General features: G+C 40.0%; 1 protein-coding gene across 1 annotated transcript; it reads left to right on the forward strand.

Moving 5' to 3' along the window:
- Positions 1 to 1,935: 1,935 nt before the first annotated feature.
- On the forward strand, positions 1,936 to 17,671 carry LOC108599828. Its single transcript, XM_017986935.1, has 6 exons — positions 1,936 to 3,123; positions 14,369 to 14,487; positions 14,547 to 14,684; positions 14,747 to 15,272; positions 15,417 to 16,309; positions 16,454 to 17,671. The coding sequence occupies exons 1-6, from the start codon at positions 2,013 to 2,015 to the stop codon at positions 16,721 to 16,723; spliced, it is 3,057 nt and encodes a 1,018-aa protein (XP_017842424.1). The 5' UTR covers positions 1,936 to 2,012; the 3' UTR covers positions 16,724 to 17,671.
- The last annotated feature ends 804 nt before the right edge of the window (positions 17,672 to 18,475 follow it).

Here is an 18,475-nt window from a genome sequence, read left to right on the forward strand (position 1 = left end):
ACATAATACTGCGAGCTGTACTATATATTTAGTAGTAGTTGTTGCTTTTGCGATTAGAAAATCATTTACGATTTCATGCCAAGGCAGAGACGAATCAAATTTATATAGCCGTACCCTTGCTTGCTTATAAATCTTGCGCTATTCTTGATATGCATATACATATATATGTATGTATATCTTTCTTTTTTGGCCAACTACCAATAGCATGGCTAATATTTAGCATTACTTAACATAAATTTTATGCTAAATATTTTGTCGGCAGCAACTGGGCCGCAATACAGAATATCAGGCGATATACTGAACTGAGGCGACGCGTAGTAAAAATAAATAAAATACAAAAAACAAAATTTATTTGCACGCAATTCTGTGTTTGCGTTTTGTTTCGTTGGCACACTTTGATTTGTAGAAAGAAGTAAACAAATTATAACCCAAAAAAAACACAAAAAATTAGCAAACGAAAAGAAAGAAAAAATGATTGTTTACATAACAAAAACCCAAAAAACAAGTTGGAAGCAGAGATAAGCAGCAGCAGCAAGTCGAAGAGTAAATACACTGCTCAAAAAGTTAGCAAACAAAAATAGTAAATTAGTAAATCTAAATGTTAAAATTCTATATTAATAAATTAATTAAAATGTGCTAATAGTTGCTTCAGAGCAGCTACGTGCGCTCTTTGCGTGTGAGAGTGCGTGTCTGTGTGTGTGTGCGCATGTGTGCGTGTGTTATGCCGGCATTGTTTATCTTCAAGATACTAAGGAAAATAATAAAAAGCAAGCAAAAGTGAAAGAAAAACGTGTGGCACTAAAGCCATATAATCTACGACGATTCTAAGAGCAGCGAGCAAGAGAGAGAGAGAGAGAGAGAGAGAGAGCGCGCGCGTATATAAAGAGCGCACACAAGTCTGTGTAGCGTTGTTTGAGTTTATTTTATTTGCTGTCTGTGTGTGTGTGTCGACAATTTTGATTTTGATTTCGTTACTTTGTGTGTACGTTTCGTGATTCAGTGTTAATTTTCATAACATTATGTAATCAACACATGTGTGAGCAACTCGCAAAGAAACAATGCATTGCATTATGAAAAGCTAATTCAGTTAACAATTTAATAACAATTAAAGCCGGCTGAGAGTTCTCTGCGCTGAGTTTACTGCGTCTGCATAAAAGTTCAATGACCGTTGCGCTTATGTAAGCTTTGAGGCAAAGCTGCTGCAAAAGCTTAGAACATGCGGCTGCAAATATTCTTGGGCATTTTTTTTTTTTTCATTTTTGCTTGTGGTTGCGCCTTTTGTTTTTTTCCTTTTTTCACATCTACTTGAGCACACACAGTCAATTAGCAGTCGACGCGACAAATGTCACGTCACAGCGCCAACAGAGAGAGAGAGAGAGAGCGCCACTCTCGCGAGCAAGAGAGCGTTAAGTAATAACACAGCTTTGCGCGCTCACTCTCTCGCTATGCTAATGCGTGTGTCTGTGTGTGTGAGTTTGTTCTTGTCATATCAAAAATTACACACACAACGAAGAGCGCGGCGCTCTTTAGCTTAGCGCGCTCTCACTCTCTAACTGGCTGTGTGTGCCTGCGTGTCTATGTGTGCGTGAATTATAAAACAGAATCAAAAGCTGCGTTAACGCGCACAGAGGCGCACAAAACGGCATTTTTAATACGTTACGTAAAAAAAATGATTTCGCCTTTTTTATATGCATACATATTTACATATGTATATATGTTCTTTATATATATATCAGTTGATTTGATTGCCTGTTTGTATCTTCTGCTTTTTCAGATGCCCAATCGAGCGCGTTGCCGTCGCCGTCGTCGTAGTCGCTTACGTCGCACCAATAACAACAACAGCAACAACAACATAAACAATAACTACAACAATATATTTTATACGGCTTAATAAAATTAAATAAATGACAAAAAAGCTGCAAAACAATTGCACATACAAATTGCCAAAAATCAACAGCAACAGCAATCAGCACAGTGTGACAAAAACAACAGCAGCAGCAACAGCTGTCAGCATGCCGCTCTCGCAGGGATATTTCATGAAGCCCACTGTGGCCAACAAACGTGCGCTCAAGGCAATGCGCAAGGAGCAACAAAAGCAGCAACAACAACACCAACAACAGCAGCAGCAGCAACCAACAACAGCAACACATACACTGCAGGCGCTACTGCAAAACAACAACAACAACAATGGGAACAGCAATTTGCAAGTTTCATATTTGCTGGGCGAATCGTTTGCACGCTTGGGCAGCTTGCCACAAGCCTTTGAGGTCTATGAGCTGATTGCCAGTGGCCATCAGGACGGCTATGTGCCGCTCGAGAAACTCAGTCTGCTCGCCAGCGCGCTAACCTCGCATATACGTCAGCTGGGCGCAGCGGCCACGCCCACGCAACAGTGTGCGCCAACGCTGATCGATTTGCATGCGCCCACGCGAGAACTAGGGAAAGTGCCAAGTCCAGCGCTCAGCGATGATTACAATCCGCTGCTCTGTCCACTTTGCCTCGATATGCTGCGCAGTCCGGTGACCACAAATTGTGGCCATAGCTTCTGTGGCCAATGCTGCGAGACTATAACGCAATGCAACATTTGCCATGTGAAGTTTCCACGCAGCGCACAGCGCATGCCACAAACTGTAGCATCCACGCATACAAGCAACAGCAACAGCAGCGTTGCTAATTACAGTTACTCTGCTACCAGCTCCGCTGCGAGTTACAGCTACAGCGGCATGGGCAGCCTCAGCGCTATATCCACGCCGCGATTCTTTGGCGGTAGCAACAGCAACAACAGCAGCAGCATCTATGGACCCACCACTGTAACCACCACCACAGTAGCCTCCACCACTGCAACTGCCACCACAACAATGGCAAGCAGCAGCAGCGCTGTTGCTGTGGGCAGCGGCGCTTATGCCTTGGCTGGCGGCCTCAGCGCTGGCAGCAGCAGCAGCAGCTTGGGCAGCAGCATGGGCGCCATGAAGTTCATGCCCGATGTGCTGGTGCGTCGCCTGGTGGAGAAGTGGTGGGGCGCCGAGCTGCAGGCGAAAAAGATTAGCGAACGCGCCAGCAGCTGCATGCATCTGAATCGTCTGGACGATGCGCTCAAGTTCTGCAATGCCAGCCTCGAGAAAGGTGAGTCACCAAACTATTCCAAAGCATTCGATAGAGCGAATCATATTTAAGTTAAGAAAATTGCATTGAAACAGTTTGAGATATTTGCAATTAATATTTGTATATAACATAAAGTTAAGAGTTCAGTCGCATATATAGCACTGATTTAACTAGCTAATTATAGCTCAACTTATATGTGGGATTATATGGCGCCCGACAAAAATTCTAGCTGAAATATTCATATTTTAGTTCTAATTGTTTTTGTTGTGTGTGGCGCATGATTTATTAACATTTTTAGTTGCCGCTTTAGACTTTTTAAAGCTTATAAATCACATTTGAAATTTGAAATGCTGCGTGCTGTAATTTCTTGCAGTGTAGTTTCAGCTCCCTAAAATCAATAAAGAGCATACCCTGTGCATTGTTTTGACACTGCCCCGCAGTCCTTAACTAAATGACGTCAGCATAGAATTTAACTGCGCAACAAGTTTTGCTGCCCCTGGCGCGAACTGCTTTATCCTTTCGCACACATGTCGTATGCGTAATAAGGCAAGCAACAGGAGCCAACAATTTGCGTAGTGCTGCATCATTTGTCAACCGCAGCCCCTCTCTCTCTCTCTCTTTCTCTCTATCACTCCCTTTCGTGCTGTTATGGGCTCTAATTGCGTTGTCTTGTCTTGTGTAGTTCTTTGTTGATTCTATGACCGACTATTTGCCAAGGCACAACGCTCTGTATGCCAAGGACTTGTTTATTAAATATTTATATAGAAAACTTTTGTAAATAAACCATGACAGCGCCAACGTGTGTGCGAGCGCAGCGGCTGCCAAGCTGAGCAAAGTTTGAAGCCACAAAATGTAAAGCAAAAATGCTTCGAAAGTTTGTGTAACTGGGGGTAACTAAAAGGCAGCAACTGAATAATTGAGGCGCTGAGTCAACACTACTAGGAAATGCCCAAAGCGACAGCAAGCACAACAAAAAATTAAAAAGCAATCACAGCTAATTAATCATGCGCCGCGCTACAAATAGTTTCAAAAAATTCTAAAAAAAAATTATGTGTATATAGATAAAAAAGCAAAACAAAATCAAAGCATTTTGTACGCTCTTGGAAATCCATCAAAGAACTTGAGAAACAGCAGCCAGACACTTGACTTGAACAGATGCAACATTTAACGTAAATAAGCTGTGGGTGGGGTAAGTGGGTGGCAAGGCAAAAGCAAACAAATAGCACGAGAAAATTAAACAGATCATTTAGTAGTGGCAGACTAGAAACTATTCAAATTACATACAAAGTAGGCTTCACTGTATGGCAACACCTTTGACTGCTTGACTGTATTTTTTGCTGACTGAATTTTCGAAATTTTCTGTGTCATTTCGTACTTATTAAATGGGATTTCCATACAAAATAAATGCGCTGCCTCAGCGCACGTAGTTCACACACACACACACACACATGCACACATAGATAGCTGCCTGCACAAGTGTGTGTAGTCAGCAAGTCTAGTAGCAAAGCTCAGAGTGGGGGGCGGAGCTGTTAAGGATCGGCACAGACTATTGCGTGACTTTAATAGCTTGTCACCCACACATGGCTTTAGTCAAGCTATTGGTGTTGCTTTCATAATTTCCATTATCAGCACACACACACACACACTTACAGCTATTCATGTGTGTGATTCAATGCGCTGATTAGCTGCTGACTGCTGACGCATCATCATACGATTTAGTTAACTTTTATTTTGTGTTCTCTTGTTGAGGCCAAATGCAAATTGAGCGCGCGCTCTCTTTGCCACACACGCAATCAGTTATTGACTTTTTGCTGATAAAAAGCAATAAAAAAAAGTTAAAGACCCCCACACCATGAATTTTAAACTTGAAAAAAAGAATAACAAATTTTTAACTACTTATTGTTGATAAACTTTTAGCCAATCAGTGCTATTTTTGTCATTGCCTAGCAGTATAAATAAATAAAGCGTATAGCGCTTGCTAATTGCTTATATGCAATATTACGCATACGCCATGTTGCCATAATATTTATCGAAAGTTGACATTCTAGCAAACAGAACTTCAGGGCTGCACACACACGCATACACATGCACATAAAGTGAAAAGTGTTGTTTGCTTAGCTGCTGTTGAGAGCGCTGGGGCGAGTGGGCACTTAACTGCCGAGGCACTAAATGAGCCACAACACGTGCCAGACACGTAGATTGCACCCACACACACACATGCAACACAAGTTGCAAGCACAGCTACTGTTGCTGTTGCTGTTGCTGTCGTCGACCTCCTGCCCAGGCGTGTTGCAGTCTCTGAGTTCCCAGCAACAATTATATTAATAATGAGCACAATTGTCAGCTTTATGGCTATGCCGAACTAACGCATATACTTGTCGCTATATAGTGTATCTATATAGGGTATCAGCTAATGGCGTCAGTCTAAGTGGAAATAGTTGTTAAATGGCCACGAGGACTTGGCCTCAATACATTTTAAAGGGAGCGTGCAGTTGGCTCTAATATGAAACATGCATGGAAATGAAACTGTTGCTATTGTTGTTCCCAATGTTGTTATTGCAGCTGATAATGCTTGATAGACATGCAAGGGCTTCGGTCTCTGCACGCAGAGCTTTATTGTAATTAATATATGTATACTAGATATATATATAGTATGGCCAGATCGTATAATTTAATAGCCGCGTGTGTGTTTGAGCGCTGACCAAAATATGCATTAAATATATGTCCAAGAATTTAGCACGCGCCCTTGCAATTATTCAGCTAGTTTGATTGCATGTATTAAGTTTAATTAGCATAAAACAAAGCAAGCAAAGCACTAACTAATAATAATGAATAAGGTCGCAGGCATAGTTAATGTTTATGGCCAATGCAATAAAGAAAAGCGTAAATAATAATTTCCTTGAACTTGTTAAGTCAGCATATACTAGAAGTTAAGATAAGTATTTGTTTTTTATATGTACAAGCCCAAAATGTTGCACAAATTGCGCACCGTCTGAAATTCAAGGACGTACTTTGAACTTGTTTCGTTCTCTTTCTCTTTCTCTTTCACTTTTTGGGTTATCGTCACTACGCCTGTTGTTGCTTTGTCATGATTTGATTTGAATCGCAGCGATATCACACTTATTTCTATATAATATATATCCATGCATGTGATGCGCTGGAGCAACAAAATAAACACACGACAAATTTATAAATAAATATAAACAGCTGATAAGTTAATATATTTTGAATATATTTTGCCAGCCCTAGATTTGTTATCCCAACTTACAGCTCATTTATTCTGTCTCGCCTTTGTCGCCTCCAACTCTTGGCCAATAAATTTCTGGTCTAAATGCGCATTTTGGGCTCAAAAGCAGCTTGTTTGGTTTGTCTGGTGAAATCACACACACACACACACACACACAGACAAAGGAAAGGCGTTCAAAGTTTAATGACATGGCCTTGAATTGAAGCTTGTGGGGGCAGGCGGCGCATTAAAAAATTCCCCTGTGTGCTATTTATCTTGCTCATCGGGCAGCTACAGATATTATTTATATAGTAGCAGCGACTATATGCTGTACTATATTATATTGCATTAAATTGTTTGCTGCTGCTTTGATTTATTTCTTTTGCCGCCACACACATATCCGTAGGTCTCAACTTCTTGCTGCATTGCGGGCATGCCCGAGCTATATATGCGTTGTATCTGATGGATACGGATACTTTGGCGCTGGCATGCGTTGTTGCCTTTGTCGCATGTCGCTTGTCGCTTTTGTTCTCTCCCCCCTTAAACGAGAGTCGAGCGTCTGGCGCGAATTGCTAAAATGCCAGCGCACATTTTTTCTTTACTTTTACTTTGTGCAATGCAAAAAGCAAAAAAAGCTACACAAATTCAAATTCAAATGCTTTTGTGACTTCTACAAATAGTTGAAATATTTTTGCGACAGTTTGAAATATTTAAACTTACACACTAGCAATTCAACTGGAAACGCTTGTGAAAAATTATTAATAAAATGGCAATTCCTTTGCTTTGCTATATAACTGCCCTCGAAGTTTAGCTGACTGTAGCTCACACGGTTCGTTTTATAAGCGCGTGATATAATGTTACTGGAGAGCCTGTCGAAGCAGCAGTCGTCGTAATAATTGTACATAATAACAAAAATATATTGCAATGTACTTAGAGTATGGCAGTATAAAAATATATACATTATATATAAATTCTGTGTGGATTGCGCAGCGTGATGTAAACATTGTTGCTTGAGATTTCTTTGGAGGGTTCTAGTGTTATGCTTATGCTTATTCCTTGCTATAAATTCACTGAAGTACATTAATATATAAGCTATAGCTGTCATAATCTATGACTCAATATGACCCAAAATTATATTAGACAATATATTATTGTATTTGTTATGAATCAACTTTTAGATTTGCTTGCTATTTGCTATTAAGTAATTTATAAATATTTTATGTTGCATATTGCAACACTCTGGCAACGCTACGACTCAACTTAACTGTTCGATTTTGCTTTAGCTAATGACTATTAAGTAATATTCTATTGTAAGCTAGCGCAATTGCAATTGAATATAAAAACAACATCAACAAAAATTCACTTTCAACAATTGTAAACAAAAAAAAGAAAAACACGACAGCAAATGTTGCTGTTGGGATTACTCAATTGATTGCAGCAACAGCAGCAGCAGCAGCAGCAAAAGTAAGTCGCTAACTTGTCTCTCTCTCTCTCTCTCTCTCTGTTGCGCTCGGTCTCTTAGACGCTCTCGCAAGCGCGTTTGAATTACAGTTATGTCATAGAACGTAGCTTGGCAAAAAGGCAGCCCACATGCAGCTGCTGCCGCCTCTGTTGTTGTTGCTGCTGCTGCTGTGGTTGCTCGTGTTCGCTTTATCGCTGCTGTAACTGTATAAGCGATTTGACTAGCAATCAGTTTGACTGCAATTGCAACAATCATTGAGTAATAGACACGAGCTGAACTCGACAGTATAGAGTATATATATTCGTATATTGACCTAATCGGAGCATTAACAATCGCTGCTGCTGCAGCTGTGACAACAACCTCATCAATCTCTGGCATTTAACATTTCATTTCGTAGCTTTATCTGAATCAACAATAAGCTAAAAAGTAACACCCACATTACTAAATATCTGCTTGCAACAAAGAGCGCCACACTGTGTGTGTGTGTGTGTGTGTGTGTGTGTGTGTGGGTATTAGTGTAAAGTTCAAGCTAAAATTGCTGCAAGGAAATTGAGCAACAGGCTAATGAAAGCTTTTTTTATATAAGCAATTTGTTATAAACTTCTGAGCTTTGATTTGTTATGAACTTTTACTCATATTTACAACAAATTTTCATTGTTTGTCGATTAGGGTGCGTCAAGCAAATCGAAGCTATAGCAAAATGTCTTAATTGAGAGCGAGAGAGAGAACTTTGGCTTATGCAACAGTTTGCTACAAATTGTCAAGTGTCACACAAAATTAAAACAGGGGCCAGGCTTGAAAATATAATGAGGGAGTTACATGCAAAGCTTATGCAATGAGAATTATGTGTGTGTGTAACTAACATGAAATTAGTTCTGCTGTAAATTGCGCATTGCAAATAAACATTATTGAGTAAGAACTAATTGAGTTGTATAACAATTGAAAAACAACCGCAAACTTGGCTGGGAACAATCACTTTCCAGCCTAAGACGCTCTTTCCACATTGTTTAGTTGATTAAATAATCGCTAAAAATATTACAAAATTTCCAAAAACAAATGGCAACTGAGCGCATTTTACAAATCACGATTTAATTTGCTTTGCGCCAACGCAAAAAGCAAAGTTAAGCGTTGAAATTGGCAACAAACAAATGAGTGTAAAGCGCAATCATAAGATGGCAAAGAGCAAGCGGGGGAGGGGAGGGAGGGAGTTAAAAAACAAAAGGCCAGGCGCACAATCTTATGGGCTTGGGCTGCAGCTAAAAACGTAACAATGATGACGATGAAGTCGTCGCCGTCGCCGTCGCTTGGCCAACAGTTTTAGCTGTTGCTGTTACTGCTGCTGGGCTTACATAACCAGCAAGCCAGGCCAGGCCAACAGCTCCAGCTCCAGCTCCACTTACCAAACAAACATAATAATGTTTAGTAATGCTAACGTCGCTGCCGCAGCCGACGCCGGCGTTACTGCGCGCAACGCGACGCGACGCGCAGCATTTGACTTTGACATACTTTTTGTCTGTTAAGCTTTTTGCCAGCAGCAGCCAAAAGTAACCAGAGCGGCGCTCACATAAAAGCGCAGCTTGCACTCTCTCTCACTCACTCTCTCGCTTATGCGCATACAAAGTAACTTAAGAGCGTGCTGCTCTCTTTAAAACTGTTGCTTATGTTACGCGCGCTCTCTCTCTCTCTCTGTCTCTCACGCTTATGTGCGCTAACTTTTGCTCTTATTGCACAAGCGAGCGCTCACGCAATTTTCTGTCTGTGTGCGCCCCACTGCCCGCTCCGCTCCTATCCTAACTTGCAATTTGTTTGCCTCAGTTACGTTCCCCATTTGAATTTTCGGCAGCTTTGCATAAAAAGCCGGTTTCTTGCTTCAGCGCTTGTTCGATATTTTTATTTTTATTTTTGCGCGTTTGCTGCTCTTTATCAACGTTTTATTTATGTTTTTTTTGTTTTTTGTTTTTTGTTTTTTAGGGGCTGTTTGCGATTACATAAGCGCAACGGCCGCTCGCTCTCTTGAGGGGGGCACAGAGTCCGCTTTGAAGCTCTGGAGCACCCAAAAATAGTTTAACATAAAAATAGACGCTAATAGCTAAAAAGAATAAATAAGTGACCAGTTCTCTGCCCTCTGTCCATTGTTTGTCATGATCTTAAGTGGATTATTGTGCATGTTTGTTTTAGTTTTATTTTCTGTTTGTCGCAGAAATCAATTAACTGCGTGTTGGCATAAAAAAATGGAACTACGCTGACCGGAAGTGGAAGTTATAGTCCGTTTGTCAGCAAAGAACATTTATCATATGTCAAACGACAACATATGGTACTAGTTAGTCTAGTTCCCCCCAAACCCCCACACACTATGCTAACTACTAAATTCTGTAGACAACATATGGCACATTGTGTGCGTGTGTGTGTGCATTGCTGGGGGGCTTTGTAGTTGTCTCTCATCAGCTTTATGCTCTAACGACATGTTCTTATCAACAGCGCCCAGGCCACACGCGTATAAGCTCCGCTCCCCCTTTCAACGAACACGAACGCTCCGACGCTCTCAAAGATTCCATTCCTATAAATATAACTGAGAGCGAGAGAGAGCACAGAGCTTGGCATACTCTAACAATTACTGCTAAGTAATGCTAGTCAACTATCTATAAAAGCATATTCAACTCATTTGAGCGCATTTTAATTTTAGCAAATTACTTAACAGCTTTAAAAAACTACAGAATATTATAGAACAGTTTCAAAACTATGCAAGTTATTATTATAATATTTTTATTTATTTTATTATTTGTGTTTGCGCTTTATCTACGTGGAAAGTAGTGCCACATACTTTGCTTCTTCCTACTGCTCCAAATAATAATAATAATAAAACAAAGTGGACGCTTTGTCGGCGGCATTGAGCATGCGGCTTTTGTGGCTTGCCTTCTACTATTTCGTAATTGCATAAGCCGCCCTAGCTTAGTAACAACTGACGGGCAATAACAAAAATGGAAGTGCAAACAACAAACAATTGACCACAAAGTAAAAAAATGTATTTAAATAAATAATTTCATTATGTAAAGCAGCTTAAATTCAAGTCAAACTTTATGTAACTCTCTTGTTGCCCCCTGCTCTAGTCTCTTGCAGCCTTTTTGACTGCCCCAGAGCTGGTTGACCTTGAGCACAAGCTGCTGCTTGTTTTGTTGTTGTTGTTGTTGTTGTTGTGCATTGAAGCGATCTTTGTTGTTGTTTTGCTGTTTAAAATTGTGCGCTTCATAAAATTTATTGCGCTACTTTTTGCAATTAACCATTACAAATGCAAAATGTAGAAGTAAATTCCACAACATTTTAGCTGTTTATTTTAAATGCATGCTGCGGTACATTGCAAATAAAATATTTACACTTCAAGGCTGGAACAAGCGAAACAACTGAATTTAATGATTTTTAGATTATGTAATTCAGTCTGTTGCTGTGCTGAATCATTTTCCATAACAACTTAATCAAAATTATCTAAATTATTTAATTCTTTACTTGTTAAGAACTTTAAGTCTGTTGTGCTTTGCTTTAAATAAATCTCAAACTCTTGTTTGGAGACTGAAGTGCAAAATTCAGCTGCAGATAAGCCTCAGACACAAACACACACACACACACGCACTTGTCAAATGACGCATACGCCCTGTTGTCGTCGTCAACAGCAAGAACAAAGTAAGCTCTAAATGTTCCCCCACTTGAGCAGCGAATAAAATTGCGTCGCAATTGCTTGAAAAGACACCGAATGCCAACATATGGAAATCAGCAGCTGCCTGCGCCTATGCCTATGTGTGTGTGAGTGGGTCAATCACCCCATAGAGCTGCTGCGCCCATGTCTGATACGCTCAATTGACAGCTTTAAGCTTAAGAACTTTTCGGCATAATTGAGAGCTTGATGAGCCGAGAGCTTAACCCATTTGGCGTTATCCTGTTGACCCTGACAAACTTAACGCTTCATTGACTTTTATGTGGGCAAGTTCAAGCTGTGTGTGGGCGTGTTTTCGCCCACTTGCAATGTAACATAATCAAATATGTGACGCAATAGCCAAGCAGCAATGTTTTTCTTTAATTTGTGCACAGCTGCAAAAATCTGTGTGAGTTGCGATTCCAAATAAATTTAATAAAGTTCTCTCAATTTTCTATACGAGCGTGTGTGTGTGTGTGTATGTGTTTGTTTAAGTGCATGTCGTATTTCAATTTGATTTCCTACTTGTCAATTTAAATACCAGAGCGAAAGAGATAGCAAGTACAGATGAAAATATTTTGCACATACAATAATAACGTATACGACGCGTGTGCCGCAATTTGTTTTTTCTGCAATTGCTCGTCGCTTTGATTATTCGCTGTGTGTGTGTGTGTGTTGGTGGCGAAACATAATTAATAGACTTTTGAAATGTGCTTGCAAATTAAACGTTAAATAGCTGACGGTCGAGTCAAGTCAGGCAAGCGTAAAACAAAAGACGCGCACATTTCCTGTTTAACAAAGTAATATATAAATAGTTGTATATAGAATTAGCAAAGTGCACTTTGAATCTTATAAAATTATGTAATTTTTCAATGTTGAGGTTAACTGTAGCGCGTTTTCAATTCAATTTGATTTGCTTTTTCAAAAGTATTTGTTGCTTATCTAATTTCTTTAGAAAATATTTAAGCCACAGCTCAATTAACTCTAACCTTTAACCTCTGACATAGAAACAGAGCTGAAATGTATGCATAACTTAGAATCTTTAGCTTGTACATTTTGTTGGTTTTTGCCTGCAATATATCAACAGCTTCACTCTCTCTCTCTATCTCTATCGCTTCATCTCTGTCTCTCTTGCTATCAACGCTGCCTTTTGGCAAATTTTGTGTGTTTTTCCCATTCTCTCTCCCTTGACACATACACACTTACACACACACTTCCACTTGCCTTGCAATTTTATGGGCTTTCATTTGGTTATTTGGGTCAGTATTATTTTTTTTTTTTTTTTGGTGTGCCTTGCGTTTGGATTTTTTATTGCGCCATGAGGCTCCAGCTGCTCTCTTTGCATGTGGTTTTACATAATAATCATCTGCATGTGTGTGTGTGTGTGTTGGTATTTGCATTGTGCTAAGCAATTTACAGAGCATAATCAAAGCAATGGGCACACGCGTCGCATACGCAATATTTATTTTTAGCAAATTGTTTAACGACATTTTGTGCCGCATATAAAGCAATTTACAGCTTTTTTTTAATGTACTCGCACATGACACATAGCTAAGAATTTTATACATTTTTGTACTAAATATTAAGCAATTAGCTTAAGCGTAATGCTTTGCATTTTTATTCTGCATTTATTTTGATTTTTATTAGCGGTTATGCAATTTGCAAGTGGCGGCCACTTGTCAGAAAATCTTTTTCATAGCTGCAATGCAAATGACTTTTAATGTATGTGACGAAATCTGATTTCAATGCAAGAGCAACAAAAATTAGATACAAAAAAAAAAAAGCAGAAAACTTGGCCAAGAGATAGATATAGATATACGTATCTGCATATGCATCCGTGTATATATAAATAATAAACTTTAGCCAAATGCAATTTATCAACAGTTGAGCTTAAATTGTCTGCAGCGTTACGGAAAACTGATTGAAGCAAAGGATGCCAAGCGAATTGCATTTGCCGTGGGCGTAGGTGGAAGGTTCCTATGCCAGCCAGCCCGAGCCCGGTGGCAACGTCTCTCATGTCTCTGCTGTGTGTGGCAGAGGCAACAACCAGAAAATGTCTCTAATAAGCGCAAATTGACAGCAACTATCTATAATAATGCTTTATTTATTTGCTAGCTTTTTTTGCATTTTTAATTGAATTTTGTTGTTCAGTGTGCTTCAACTTTAAGTGACTTGTTGTTGCATTTAGTTGTTGTTGCAGGCAATTACGCTGTTTATCGAACGGGAAGTTGAGTTTGCGGCTTTGCGTAATAAAATTCTCGTCTATATTATCTCACATACATAAATATAATTATCAGAATACTGAACAGTTGAGCAGCACGTTTCATGCTGATCAATGTAATATTTCCGCATCTAGTTAAGCATAATGTCAGCGCTATTGTTGACTATGAAAGGTGAAATATTTAGCCAAAAGAGATTATCAAACTTTTATATTATATATTATTATATATTGTATTATGCATTATTTTTTGTTATATTGCATATTTGCTATTCGCTTAGCTAAAATGTTGTCTGTTGTCGCTGTTATGTTATGCTGCTGTTAAGCCGCACTGTTATGTTATGCTTCAAACATGTTCGATGTTCGATACAGTGGGCAATGCATATACATTTGTGTTTGCTACACTTTTGCTAATTATTTTGTTATATATATAAAATTTCATGCATGTAGTTGAAATAAATTTTGTGCATGTCAAAGTCGACAGCGGATTGTCAAATTGGCGCGCGTGTTATACTATACAACATATATATAATTGGCAGACATTTTGTTTGACGACGAGCTATTAGCGCTGTCTACTTTGGCATTTTCATGTACAGCAAGTGACATTAAGTGCGTATGTGTAATTTCTGAGTATTTCCAACAATAATTAAACTAATTTGTTTTTTCTCTTTGCAGCTCCTAGCAATTTCAAGAGTCTTTGTCTGCGCGCCGAGGTGCTGCTTAAGCTAAGTCACTATCAAAGCTCGCTGGCGGATATAGAAAATGCATTGCGCACGCGTTGCACATCGCCCAAGGTGAGTTACAATTAATGCGCTTTATTAATTTATAATAATTAATGCATTCAATTTCTTAGGCACACTATTTACGCGCCTTGGCACTCAGTGGTCTGGGCAGACTGGAGGATGCGCTGTACAATGGATTTCTGGCCATTTGTCTAGACAAGAACACAAATCTCAGCAACTCGGAAATATTTCAACATGATCTCGCCAAGGTGAGCAACAAGCACATTAAAATCCATAACAGCTTAAGCTTATTATTAACTTTTTTTTTTAGATACTGCAACGTCTCCTGGCACAAACGCCCAAGACTCGCACGGCTGTGGAGTCGCTGCCACATGTGGCAAGCAAAGCACCGCCGTATGCGCTTATATGGGAGCAACTGCGTCGTCGACGAAAACAGCATCACCATGTGCATCTGGACGATGTGGAGGACGAGTTTGGTCTGAGCTGCGAGCAGCACTACGACGACAATTACATTATGGCCGACGAGGAGGAGGATGAGGAGGTGGAGGTAGATGTGGATGTGGTCGATGCGCGCTCCATGCACATGGATGGCGATTTTCTATTTCCCAGCGCCTTGGACTATATCGATCAGCATAATGTCTACGATCAGCTGCATAGCGCCAAATTGCAGGCGCGTCGTCGTCACGCCAATCGCAAGCATTGCCGCAGAAAATGGGGCACATCCCATGATCTGCAGCTTGCGCCGCCCTTGGAGGCCAACTTTGAGAGCTCCCGCTGCAGTCGTCTGCTGAGCAATGTGCTCCAACGCACACAATTCGAGCTGCAGCGTTTGAAAAGTGAGTTGATCTACAAGTTTTACCCATGGATTTCCATCATCAACTCATAAAAGAAACCCAATGGGAGTTCCATGCTTCCTTTCCTCCTCATCCGATTGTTTAACCCTATTTAAATGTTATAATTCTAATCCTCTCTCCTTTCAGAGCTGGACGCCACTGTGCAGCGACAGCTGACTGCTGTGCCTGGACAGCTGATCGATGCCAGCGATTTCGATTGCGTGTTGTGCTGCCGCACGCTGTGGAAGCCCGTGGTGACGCCCTGCGGACACACGTACTGTCTGGTATGCTTGGATCGTTGCATGGATTACAAGTCCTCGTGTCCATTGTGCATGTCACCACTTGTGGAACTAAATGTCAATAATAATCTGTATCAGGGCTCATCCTCGCCAGTACCCTTTGCGCTGGCCAAGCGGCCAGTAACGAAATTCCTAGAAGCCGCAATGAAACGATTCATTCCAGACCACTACGAGGCGCGCTTTCGCCAAGAGATCGATCAGGAGCCATCGGTGCCGGTGTTCATCTGCACCGCTGCCTTTCCCGCCGTCCCCTGTCCGCTCTTCGTCTGCGATCCACGCTACCGCCTCATGGTGCGTCGTGCACTCGAGTCGGGCGACAAGACTTTCGGCATTGTTGAGCCGCATAGCGGTAAATCGCGCTACTATGATTACGGCACCATGCTGGACATACGGGACTGCGTGCTGCTGGGCGACGGTTGCTCCATACTGAGCACCATTGGCTGCAAGCGCTTTAAGATCCTGGCGCGCAGCGAGAAAGATGGCTACGAGACGGCCAAGGTGGAGTACATATGCGATGAGCCCATTGCCAGCGATCAGGTCAATGCCTTGGCGGCCATGCAGCTGCTGGTGATGACCAAGGCCACCAGCTGGTTCGAGAGCCTCAGCGGCGAGCAGAAGCACGAGATACTGCAGAGCTATGGCGAGATGCCGCCCGTGGAGCAGAGCTGGGAGCTAATTACCGATGGGCCAGCCTGGGCTTGGTGGATCATAGCATTGCTGCCGCTCTCCCAGAACTTGAAGGTACAAAAAAAATAAAAAAAAAACAACAGCTTGCTGCTTGGTCTCCACTTAAAGCCTGCTACATTCATATTGTGTTCAGTTAGAGTTAAAGTAAAGTTTATGTTGACACTTAATTAAACAAGTTCCAATTGTTTCTCTTCCTAGGTGGACATTTTGGCGACTACATCGCTGAAGAAGCGACTGCGCGCTATAGACAAGACGCTCGACTGGCTGCGTGAGCTTAGCCAGGCGCAGCAGCAGCAGCAGGCGTCGGCGGCAGCGCAGTCGCCGCAGCAGGCGCACGATCTCAGTTTGGACTGCGAGGAGCAGGAGCAGGAGGTGGCAGGAGTGGAGGTGGAGGCTGTGGGCGTGGACGTCGATGTCGACGAGTGCTGCCTGTTTGAGCCGCACACCGATGAGGAGCTGCTGTTGTAGTTTTAGTTCAAACACACACACACACACACAGACACAACAACTACTACAAATACACTCTCATGTAAATTCTGTAATTCGGTGTCTAAGCCATTCTATTACACGTTACTGTTATCCTAGGGGCCAAAAACAAAAGAAAACGAAATGATATATGTATGTCTATGTGTATAAACTTAGCAGAACCAAATTATCAGTAGTCTAAACTCTATATATATATAGCTGTATACTCTCCATGAATAGAAAAACAAAATACAATCAAAAGTCGTAACCAACTCCAGTTAACCAAGTTACTTAGTGTGCCCCCCTCCCCCCAAACAAAGTCTTGTTTCATCCACATTCCACTTGAGATCAAATCAAGCAATCCATAAACAAATAAAAGTAAACAACAACAACTCATGGTTTCTAACTCAACTCAACACACAAATTTTAAAAGCCAACAAATTAATATAAATAAAATAGATTTCTTTTTTGTGAAGCGGCTGGAACTCTAAGACAATCTAATACATTTTTTTTCATCTCTTTTGTATAACTATAAAAACATGTAGAAACTTTTGAATAGCAAACGCATACTATATAGTAGTTATAGCGAGAAATATGTTGTGTGAGAGGGAGAGAGAAAGAGAGCATAATAGTTAGCCCAGTTGTATAATCAAATTTTATCCTTTTTGCAACTTTTTTCGTTACACTCTTAACTTGAATATTTTCTTCTCTACTATTCTATTCTACTACACAACTCTAACCAACATTGAACAATTCTTTTCACTTTACTTTGATCTAAAAGTCCGCATTCCTAAACTAAGCTTAAATTAATTAATATTTTCGCAAGTCGTAATTTACATTTAGCTCGTAAGCCTCATGCCTCATTTTATGTTCTTGTGTCAAGCAAATGAATTTTAAAAACAACAATTTGCTTTTTGCCAGTCAGCTCATTTATTAATATACAATACAAAACATACATGTGTAAAATCAAAAACTAACATAAATTTAATTTAATTTAAAATTAATAACTTTGTACATAGCTTATGTAAGTCTCTTATTTAGCGTTGCCTACATATTTCAAATACGTTCACGAATTTAATTTCTACACAACAACAACAACACACTATACACATTTAGCACATAGTCTATGCATGTATATGTACCTATATTTATGTAATTTTATACCTTATAAACAAACTATATACATACATACACACATATACTGTATATGTATGCAAACGAAGATAATTTGCAATTAAGTTTGAGTAATTCAAAATAATTTGTAAACGTTTTTTGTGTCTAATTTATACGAAAGATAAAAAACAAAAAATAAATATTAAATTCTACTTAAACACAGCGAGTATTTATTGCATTATCCTGCCGCTTGAGATTTGAGCTGGACAAGAAAACAAATATTTAAATAAAAATTTAATTTAAATAAAATAAATTCAACATTTCAATAAGTTTACATTAAAATTGGATGCTCCAAGATAAAACCAAAACTATTTCACAAGTAAGTTGAAAAATAATCAGAACTAAAAGGATCTTCGACAGCAATTCCTTTCTGACGCTTGTGTGCGAAGTGTCGCTACAAAAATTCGTTACATATCAAAATTTAACTTTTACATTTGCAAACCGCAAATATTTCTTATATTATTCAGCCTTCGACTGTGTTGCTGAGTTCAATGATACGAAACTCTTAAGCATTAAAATGTTTTTGCTAAGCTGCGAGTTCAGTTTGCTTATAAATATTTAACATTTAGCCCCAGATAGTCG

Source organism: Drosophila busckii, chromosome 3L, assembly GCF_011750605.1.
Source record: "Drosophila busckii strain San Diego stock center, stock number 13000-0081.31 chromosome 3L, ASM1175060v1, whole genome shotgun sequence".
In the NCBI taxonomy this organism is placed as follows: Eukaryota; Metazoa; Arthropoda; class Insecta; order Diptera; family Drosophilidae; genus Drosophila; species Drosophila busckii.

Coding starts and splice junctions, on each gene's coding strand:
- LOC108599828 (XM_017986935.1), top strand. CDS start 2,013: ATGCCGCTCTCGCAGGGATATTTCATGAAGCCCACTGTGGCCAACAAA. Junction 3,124..14,368: donor CAATGCCAGCCTCGAGAAAG/GTGAGTCACCAA, acceptor TTCTCTTTGCAG/CTCCTAGCAATTTCAAGAGT. Junction 14,685..14,746: donor TTCAACATGATCTCGCCAAG/GTGAGCAACAAG, acceptor TTTTTTTTTTAG/ATACTGCAACGTCTCCTGGC.